This window comes from Chaetodon auriga, chromosome 4 (assembly GCF_051107435.1).
Source record: "Chaetodon auriga isolate fChaAug3 chromosome 4, fChaAug3.hap1, whole genome shotgun sequence".
Taxonomy (NCBI): Eukaryota; Metazoa; Chordata; class Actinopteri; order Chaetodontiformes; family Chaetodontidae; genus Chaetodon; species Chaetodon auriga.
In genome coordinates, this window is record NC_135077.1 from 3,501,554 (window position 1) to 3,512,359 (window position 10,806).

The 10,806-nt window shown below is 42.2% G+C and overlaps 1 protein-coding gene across 1 annotated transcript; it reads right to left on the reverse strand.

Moving 5' to 3' along the window:
• Positions 1–3,467: 3,467 nt before the first annotated feature.
• On the reverse strand, positions 3,468–5,167 carry bglapl (bone gamma-carboxyglutamate (gla) protein, like). The gene is made up of 4 exons (XM_076729179.1): positions 5,049–5,167; positions 4,430–4,939; positions 4,208–4,304; positions 3,468–4,029 (listed from the first exon to the last, which is right to left on the reverse strand). The coding sequence occupies exons 1-4, from the start codon at positions 5,107–5,109 to the stop codon at positions 3,927–3,929; spliced, it is 771 nt and encodes a 256-aa protein (XP_076585294.1). The 5' UTR covers positions 5,110–5,167; the 3' UTR covers positions 3,468–3,926.
• Positions 5,168–10,806: the final 5,639 nt, after the last annotated feature.

Consider the following 10,806-nt stretch of genomic DNA (forward strand, 5'->3'; position numbering starts at 1 on the left):
AAAGATTGACTTGACTTTTTTTTTTAACTAAACCAGTCTGCTCCATCAAACCAAATGAATAAACCAGACTTTAATGTTTAAATTAATTACTCAGAAACATTTGTAGCACCGTCCAAACAGACAGTCAGCACAGCATCGCAAGCTGTAGTCTGCTTCTAAAAAGATTCAGGGGACAAATGTCCTAAACTTCATTGCCAGTCCTTTGAAAATATACAGCGTTTTAACGATACCTGTATGGATATTTCAAAATGAAAGATTGAAAATGATGAAGGATTGACTTTTTTCTGCTCACCTGGCAGAAATCACTAGACTTATCATTTTCCCTGCCTCGCAAACCTCTAAATGACCTTGTGTTGTGGGTTTGGTAGGAGAGTATTTATTGCTCTCCAATCAGTGTTATCTGAAGAATTTTCTGACTGAACAATTATATTACAAGGCAGAAACAGACTGCATAGAGTCCAGAGGAACAAACGTGCTCTATATCTCAAAGTATCAGAAACTTTGCTAACATCATTATTATTGTCAGTATAATCAATATTTCCCAATATTTTTGTTATGGCTGTCTTTCAGAGGGTCGGGTTATTTGCTGCTTCTAGCCTGTGACTGTACTGTTGTATTTGTGACTTTTGATTTATTTTGTTATCATTATTTTTTAAGCACTTGGGGCAACACAGCCAGTATCCAGAAAACTGGTGTGATGACGGCTGTCCTGTCACATGTCTGTAAACCATGTGCAAAGAACATGAGATGGATTATCAATATGCTAATAACGAGGGCGCACAACTGTGCCAACGTTCACGAACAACCACGAGACACTCGCCACGTGGTCGACTGACACTCGCTCAAAATAACTACGTACATTTACTCGAGAGCTGCACTTATGTAAGACTTATCATGCTTTACGTAAGAATTGTTAGGTATCAATATGTATCAATAATATTGAATAAATAATATTTATGAATAATATTTATCTAATTCAGCAATATTCTTCTGCCCCACTACATTTCATAGGGAAATAACGTATGTTTCACTACATTTGTTTATAGCTACTAGTTACTACAGCACAAGCTGTAGTCTGCTTCTAAAAAGTTTTAGGGGACAGATGTCCTAAACTTTATTGTCAGGCCTTTGTAAATGTACATTTCACTCCATAATTAAAGATGCAGGAATGCAGAAATATGTGTGCTTCAGAGATTGTTTAAAATGAGTGCAGAGTGTCTGATTATGCTGACCGAGCTGATATCATTCTAACTTGGCTTTGCTATGTGCAGGTACAACTGGCAGTTCCTCACTATCTGCAAATATTTAGTAGCCACTAATCTCCACATAAGAACTACTTTGTGTGCTGTCTGTTTTCATTTCGTCAACGCATCGATCTCCACTTGGTAAACTCTTCTATGTGGGCTGAAGCTGAACTCAAATAAGGCTCTCCGGAGTCTGTGTGTACAGAGGAAATAAGGCGAGGATGTTCGTGTCTGCTCTCTCTGTTAATGATAAAACGGCGGCACGGTGCACCCATCCACAGGCTCCTCAGCATGTGACAGGGTGTGTCGCAGCTGTATTGTCACCAGCCGCAGTGACTGAGCAGAGGGCACACCTGTTGATCACTGTTAATCTTATCTGTGCTCATACTGGAACTGGAACTGTCATACTTCTCATAACGCAACCTTTTCTTCCATCTTACTCACTGTACTCACACAGCATACGTTCCCTTGCTCTGTGGTTTAAATTTTGGTTGAAATCTGTAAAATGTTGAGTAAGTCGACATCATTATTATACTGATTTCTGCAGACAAACAATGTGATTTTGTTGCTCATTATGTGTGCTTAAATCACGACCTGTATGAGGTGAATTATAAATGTTGTTTCCCCTAAACCAGTTTTATAGTATATACACCAATCAACCAATATTCAGATCCTCTCAATACAGCATATTTAGTCCCCAGCAGAATTACACCGAAACATCGTCACACATCTGTCTTCTCAGCTCTGGAAATCAAAACTAAACCACTGCACGTCTGCTTCATCCCCAATCACCACCAATAAAAAGAAGCTAGCATTTTGGAAAGAAGCCACCTCAAACATACTTCCCTCTTAGTTTGCAACCTCAATCGGCTTTAATGTTGTTTAAATAATCTCATTATACACTCATATTATTTTGCATCAGCTTGTTCCAACTCTTGATTGAAACTCTTTTGTATTTCTATAAGTGAAATCAGTTCAAACCCAAGACTCCGTGTTCATTATGGCAGCACCGTGCTATCAAGTCCTCATCATTACCAGTTTCAGTATTAGTCTGAAGTCTTGGCAGTGGAGTTCCTGCTCAGGTCCAGCTCAGAGTCTCAAACAAGTCTTTAACAAATACCAAGAAGGGTCAGCACATCCTCAACGACTGTCCCAAGTTCAGAGTGCTGAAGTGTTTTCATGCACTCCAATTAAATACAGGACTAAGCACTGACTTGTTCATTGAAAACATTAGAGCATGTGCTTAAATCAAACTAACAATCACCGCCATCTAGTGGCCAATATGAAAGCTGCAGCAGCAAAGTCAAAGCCATGTGAGTGCCACTGAAAGCTGAATGAAGGAGAGGTAGAGACTGCTGTTCAGTACGTTTGACAAAGATCGAATGCTAATCCATCACAGAACATTAAAGCAGCTATAATCAGTCAGAGATTATCACCTAATCCTGCTGTTCACGTCAGCTCTAATTATCTTCGTATCATATTTCAGCTCATTGTTTTGGTTTTCTTTGCTGTCCTGGTTCACCCTCTCACCGCTCTCATTGTGTCACTTGGGACAGCAGAAGGTGGCAGTTTTCTACCTGGCCAGCAGCAAACAGATTATTGGAGCGTAGAAGCTAAAGTGCTAGCCCCAGTTTGTGCCTCTCGACTATTAGCATGCATTCAGGTCATCATCAGTTTCTCTATGGAATAATTAATGATGTGATTTTTGGAAAAACCTAGAGGGGAGTTTAAAAAATAGTGTTGTCCTGAAGGTATTTCCAGAATCCAAAAGAGTCTTCTGAACCATCTGGATGAGAAGATATTGAATCCTGAAAACATATATATACATATAACTGCTTCCCAAATTGCATCTCCCTTGCCTAATGAAAACAAAGATGGCAGCTCCTCAGCTACCTGCATAAGAAACATAATTGCAACTTTTGAAAACTAGTTGAAAATAGTTTTTGTTGTGCAGCAGACACAGGTATAAGGTATGTCAGTGCTGTTTACAGCTTGTTTCTGCTGACCCCAAGCAGCCGCTGCAGTGGTTACTGCAGGTTTACAGGTATAATGTCCTTCCTCACATCAAGAGCGACCGTCAGAATTGAGGACGAAGCAACAATTGGACAAAACAAAATAATTTATTATTTTCAAACCAAGAGGCAATTTGTGGTTACAGTCATTGCAGATAACTGATGTGCATTTTACACACACTGTACAGTACCACTACCACTATCAATAGACTACTACTAAGACTACAGTACTCTGAGAACTCATTATTCCATCCACTATTTACTAGATCCACTACCTCTAATTAAAGTACGACTAAAGCACGACATAAAAACATCAATACATTAACATACAATACATTTGCACCTGTAGCACCATTCATTGTATTATACTATAGAAGTGAAGAATAATTTAATCTTGCATGGGCTACTGCATATTTCACAGGCTTGTGTTTCCATGTGCCTCTCTCTGAAAGCCCGGAGGAGGCCTTTCCATACAGGACCACCAAAGCTGGTCACTTGTGCAAGGATTTGTGCCGAACAAAATCTCCATCTAGCATCATGTGCCAATTCTTTTTTTCTTTTGTCTTTGATTGTCTGCTCCTTCAGATGGATTTAGGGGAGTTGTTGTGCCGTTCTATTACAAAATGACAGAGAAAACACTTCCCATGTGGATGAAAGAGAAGTTTTGAACCTAGAAGGGGACGGGTCCGTAGTGGGCGACGTATGCGGCGACGATGCCTGCGGTCTCAGCCATCTCGTCACAGGCGACGTTCACCTCGCACACCTCTCTCAGGCTGGATGGAAGAGGAGAGAAACGGGGTTAGAGGGCTTGTGAAATCTCACTTTAGACTCAACTTAGACTGCGTGTTTTAGTTCTGAGATGAGTTTTAAATGATTCACAGAGACATTTCAATAGCTAAAGTGTCGCTGCTTAGTGAGTCAGCCTCATCCAACTCGACTAAATATCTGTACCTCTCCAGCTGCAGAGGGGTGAGGTCTCCTCCTGGGGCAGCTCTACTTCTCCTCAGAAGAATAGAAGCCAGGTCTCTCTTCACAACCACCTTAGCAGCTGTGGGGGCAAACATCACAAAGTCAGACTTTGTTGAATGTTCTTTTCTTACAGTCTGATAAAAATACGATTAGTGAATCTAAAACCATGCAGAGATTCTTTCTGGAAGCAGAAATGTTGCATACCTTCATCACTGGCTGACTCTGATGAAGATGAGGAGGATGAAGAAGAAGAAGAGGAGGAGGAGGAGGAAGAATCAGAGGAAGAGTCAGAGGAGTCGGACTCAGAAGAAGAGGACTCAGAGGAGGAGGAGGAGGAGGAAGAAGAAGAGGAGGATGAGGAGGAGGATGAGGATGAGGATGAGGAGGAAGAAGATTCAGAAGATTCCGAGGAGGAGGAGGAAGATGAAGAGGAAGACGAGGAGGATGAGGAGGAAGATGAGGAAGAGGAGGAGGACGACGAATCGGATGAATCAGACGAATCGGAGCTGGAGTTGGAATCAGATGCTGAAGAGTCAGAGGAAGAGTTGGACTCGGAGGAGGATGAAGATGAAGAGGATGATTCGGGGGCAGCGGCCGCAGGGGCAGCAGGTGCAGGGGCAGCAGGGGCAGCAGGTGCAGGGGCAGCAGGTGCAACGGCAGCGGATGAGTCGGCGGATGAGTCGGAAGAGTCAGCGACGACCTCTGGTTCAATAGCTGAGGATCACACAATGTAACACTCTCATATACGTACTGTAGCTGCACACACTGATCCAAATAACACTGAGAAAACTGTGAATCACAGCAATGATGAGTTTGTCCTCACCTCCCATGGACCAGCACACCGACAGAAGAGCACAGATGGAGAGGAGAGTCAGAGTCTTCATGATGCCTTGTAGTTGGTGTCTCCCTACAGACAAGTTGCTTTCTTGGTAGCTTCTTAGCTTTCCTGCGATGGCTTGTTCTGCTTCTTTGGCCCAGTGCGAGGTCAATATATACTGTAGTCCACCTCCTTTGTGAGACCAGACCCACACAATGAGATAACCCTCTGATTGGCTGGGGAATCAAATGTCAATGCTTCCGCTTCCACTTGTCATGAAAGCGCCCATAAACACCCACGCAGCACTGGCACAGAGTCCAAAAACTCATTCACCCGCACAGAAACTTAGACAGCCGCAAAACATTCCTGCCATTCAACTGTGCGTACAGTGTGAGTGCTGTATGTAAACCTTTATGCGTTCTGCCTTATCATGAGGAATGCGCAGCGGTACACTTCAGGGGATTCCCCTTCCACGCGATGCACGTGTATACAAACAAACATATACACTCACTAAACATGAGATGTTTAGTGCACCTGTCAAATCGAATTAGCGAATTGACATCTTAAAATAGTTTGTCTTCCCGGCTTTTGGGTAACCTGGACAGTATGTTTGTCGAACAAAAATGCCATCATTTCCCTGTCAATCACTTTCTGAGGTCAAACCGAATTGTTTTTCTACTCGTCTTGTTTTCCAGTCCTGTGCGTCCCCATCGAGCTCCTCAGTCCTCACCCCTCATCACTGCACTTTAAAAGGGCCACAAAGGTCCAAACAAGTGGTGTTGCTGATCTCTATAAAATCCCCCTAAGATGTGATTGGATTTTAATCAGGGAGACCCGTTGCGGGGTTGCCCCTTTAACATCAACGTTGCCAGTCCTGCCATTGCTGTTATGTTACTATACTCCTTGCCCTAGAAGTGATCTCCCACCCCCACAAACCTCAAACTATAGCCTGAGCCGACCACAAGCTACTAATCGAGTGGCACGGAACAGTAGTGAGCCTCATTATGCGACAGAGCTTAATTAGAGTGTTGCAGAGTCCCAGCAGAACCGCAGTCAGTCCCTATTTACAGATCCATCTCAGTCCAGCTCCTGAACAGATCCAGGCACGGCTTAGCGATGCCAACCGGCGGCCCAATGCACAGCCTCCGCTTGTTGTGTTTCGGCGTATATACATAGAGCTAAATATACACAACCCCGATGTGATGGATCCACGATCCAGGCGTTGTGCATGCGGGTTTGGTTGCAGCTCTCTGTTTGTGCCATATAGCTGAAGTGTGGCTTCAGCTGTGGTTTATGAAAAAAAAAAAACAATTAAAAAAAAAAAAGGTATTTGAGACCTAAACCATATTGCAACTTAAATACTGTCTAGATAACCGAACATTTCTGCACACATATCACTTCATGTATATATATATATCTCAGAGGGCCTCCACCTTTCACACTGTGAGAAATTCAGTGCTGCTGCACAGTGACCTTGGTGTCCTTCATGTTTCATAGTCTTGTGTTATTCCTGGTGTCAGGGATTTGTCTTGGAACGTGTGCCATGTAATTTCAATGTCTGCTCCAGCGTCCATTTTGGTGGATTCATTTCAGCGCATGGGGGATACAAGTAGAGAGAACAATTGCCACAAGGTCCCTGGATGGACAAGAAATATAACGTTTAGGGCGTTTGGATCAGGTTCTTTTTTTGTTGTTGCGTCTTGGTTTTTAAATCATTGCCTTTTTGCTGTTGTTTGGTTTTATACATTCCCTGTCTGTGCAGCAGAAACCGGAAAACTTACACAACAGGTGTAATTAGAGTCACTGCGCACATACTGTTTGAAGAGAATATACTGTTTGCTCTTAGCAGTCAACTCATATCAGTAAAAAGGATCTCGTCTTCTTCTGTGTTAGATGGTCTCTGACCCTCACAGGTCAAATGTAATACTGTTTACTGACGATGCCCTGAAGACATTTCGCCTGTGTTAAAGTCTCTACATTGGCTCTCTATCAGTTTGCGTATTGATTTTAAAATTTTGCTGCTTGTTTTTGAAGCACTGCCCCCGAAGCCTTGGTCTGGCACAAGTCGTTTCATTGTTCCAAAGTGCAGGAGAAACATTTGGTGAGGCGGCTTTTGTTTTTTTTGCCCTCTCCTGTTGAGAGAGCCCATATTAATCTCTTGAAACATATATTTGCATATGAATGCAGAATCTGCAGGCAAGGGACAAGATTTTGGTATCAGAAGAGCTCTGGTTGCTTTTTGTAGTCCGAGTTGTATTGACCAATCACGTTTCAGCAAGGTTTGGTCTGTGATGCAATGGCGAAATGAAAGCCACAGGCTATTGTCTGAAAGCAATTTAGCTTTTTATTAGCTTTTCTACATTGATATGCAGATATCTGTTTATAGCTGAAAAGTCAAGTTGCTCATCAGACTGTAAATAATGACCGGTGCATGGAAGAGGAAGTTTTGGCCTGGATACCCACTTATTGTGAAACTAATTTTATTTTATGAAATGACCTTGAGATGACCCTCGGCCTCGGAGCTGATTGATCAGGGCTCCAACAAGTATGTACCTTTTAAATAAACAAGTAACTTTACTCCCACATCAACATACCATCAAGCTCTCTGAAGGATAGACGAGGGTTCACAGCAGGTTTAGAAGCTCTGCCGATGTGAACAGCACAGCACGGAGACGAAATGGAGCCATTTTAAATGCAATGTCAAATGATTGTGAGTTTCCTTCGTTTGTCCCTGCCAGCTTTGCTCCACTCGCATGATACACGTGCAGCATATCATTGCAACAAACAACCTTTAAATGACCAGTTACAGGCGCGCATTTAGACTGTTCTGTTTAAACCATTACCTCACTGTGCGTGTGGATGCTCGTAACTCAGAGAGAACATTTCGTGTTATAGGTAAGCGTGTGTGTAACCTCAGCAAGGTGCCAGAGACTCCAGGGAACGATGCTGTAAAACAACAACTGACTGACGAAAAGGTTGGATGTGTGGTTTTGCATTCAGGTACGCATGTAAAAGCAAGCAGACGTTCAGCACGAATGGTTCCTCGTGTTTGGACATACAGGACTGTGCAGATGTGTTGAGGGACACATTTCTGCTGTACAACTAGTGTAAAACTCCTGGAAGAGAGGTCTAGTGTATACTCTGTGTGTGTAGCAGATGACTTGCAGAGCGAAAAGCTCTTCATCGTTCGTTTTTGGTTGTGTGAAGCCGCTACAGGTTCAGATATCATGCAGCACCAGAAACCTTTTCCTCATAATTCACTCATAAGATGGAGGCATAACGCCACTATTTTAACATGTATTGATCTGCATACTGTACAACAGAGTGTTTTCATTGTCTGTCAGATGCATCAGGGTGAACCGACGGAAAGATAAACAGACAGCATCGCAGGAGCTATAAAAAAAGTTTGATGTGTTTTGAAAACCTGGGAATAACACTGACATGACTAGAGACTAGACGCACAGTATACTTATTGCTTACTTATTAGAGACTAGTCTTCCTTAGAAACCAGCTTTGGATGAAGATCTATGAGGTTTCCTTGGGACAGCAAGAGCCAAGTTACTGCTCAGTTTAGACCAACAGGACCGTGAGATCTCCGGGATTTACTGTTTTTTTAGAGAACAGACTTCTGTGTTTAATTTGAGCGACAGAGTTGAGGAGCACAGTTGCTTCACAACAAAGCACCAAGGCTTGTTTTCTCAATGGAGGTGAAAGAAGTATTCAGATCCTTTATTTCAGTAAAACTATTACCACACTGTGAAAATACTCCACAAGAAGTAGCAATAATAGCAGTAGTAGTAGTAGAAGTCCTGCATTCAAAACCCAAAAATGTTCAGTATATAAATATTATCAGCAGAATTTACCTGAAAGTATGAAATGCAGAAGTGTTTGTTCTGCAGTAAAATGGTAATGTTACTGCTGCATTCATGTGGACGTTGTATTTAGCTGTAGATGTTTAAACTTGAGATGATGTTAACTACTTTATATACTGTTACATTTAACACCTACAATAACTGCTGCTGCAGGAAACAAGTGACTGAGTGCCTGCCATTCCACATCAGTGTTTCCACTGTAGTAATAAGTTAGCATCTCAGCTATTTTGGAGCCCAGAGAGGAGACCACTTAAACACTGCACTGTCAAACCAGTGTCGTGTTCCGTGGAAGGTTTGTACAATCACACATCTCCAGACACACCACAATATATTCTGTAAAACTGCTGTCGATCTGCTGCATCGTTGTCTTTGCTGTGTACCAGTTAAGAAAAGAACATCAGAAGATAAACATTTAACTCGTTTTCCCTCAGACAACCATCCCTGACCCTGTGTGACAGCATGTGATAATACACTGTTATGATGATGCATCTCCTTCCAGGATCCAGAGCTGAACTCCACAGCTGCTTTTTAAATAGCAATGTCCAAATAAGTTTTAGCTGGAAATTGGTCAGAAACCAAATCACCAAACCACATTCAATATAGGATCTATTTTGTTATATGACAGATGACTGGTTCATAATTTCTAGGCATGCCTGCAGGTTACTGTGTCCACTAACTGTACTGGATTACTGATGTTAACACAGGCATCACTTTGGAATGTTTCTATTGTCATTTCTCATAAGTATAGGCAGTACAGGAGTTGTAATCAAGCATGATTTGAAATCTTACTTATTGAAAATACAGAAACAAAATGTTAATAAACAACACAATGACATAATAAATCTTTTTTTTTTTTTTTTTCGAATCATCAGTAATTAGCGTCCATATTGTTTCTGTTATGTGTTTGTAATATTGTTTAACCTCAGCTGTTATCGAGTAACGGTTTACTTTTTGATTTGGTCGTCTCTCTACCACCCGCAGAGCCCCGGCAGTGCTTTATGTAACACCGTCTCGACTGCAGCCGTAAACAAAGTCAGATGGCAGGCGACACACGCTGTATATTTCCATCTGGTCTCTGAGAAACGTCCACCTGCCAGGCTTTCCCAATTCCGCCGGATGCATCCGCTTGGCAGTGCAACACCACTAATTATACTGATCCCAGTCTGGGCCTTGAAATTCCCTTCAAGCTTGAGAGAATATTTTTGGGACAAGCCCCAAACTTTTCACTCTTGATGTCTACAGCCCATCTGTTGTCCTTTTATACAGATTTTATAGACTTTATTGCTAAATACTCTCACTTTTATCCATATTTAGAGCCTGATATGTCTTTGAGCCAAATTTCTTGAATTTCATTCTTTTTAATTTGATGCCCTGCTTTCGACCGTGTGTGATTGGTGCCCTTGGCGTTCCTCGCTGGGAGATTTCATGTTAGTTTATGCTGTGCAGATGATGTCTCTCACTTTATTTACAAAGCGTTTCTATCCAGGATGAACCGTTGGAGAAATGACTCTGTCTTGACTGCTGAATCTTCCCAGCCTCGTCTCCGTCACTCTCTCTGAGGTTGGTGTGTTGTGGTTCTGACAATAACTTTAGTAGACAGACTAACAAACTCTGCCAGATCTCTGCGCGACTTGTGGCCAGAGACCTGCGGTCTGCTAACCGGGCCGCAGACGGGCTCACACTCGCGTAAACAGACAAAACATAACACACACTGGTAAATAAGTGAGGACACGTGATGTACACATGCACACATGCTAATGTTCACTTTGCATAGATTCCCTTGTTTTTGAATTAAGAAAGAGACGAGAAAGAAGGATGAAAGAAAGAATTCACACCAGACGCTGTTTTTCCGTCTTATTTAATATATAAGGTTCATTTACATTTGTTCAGTC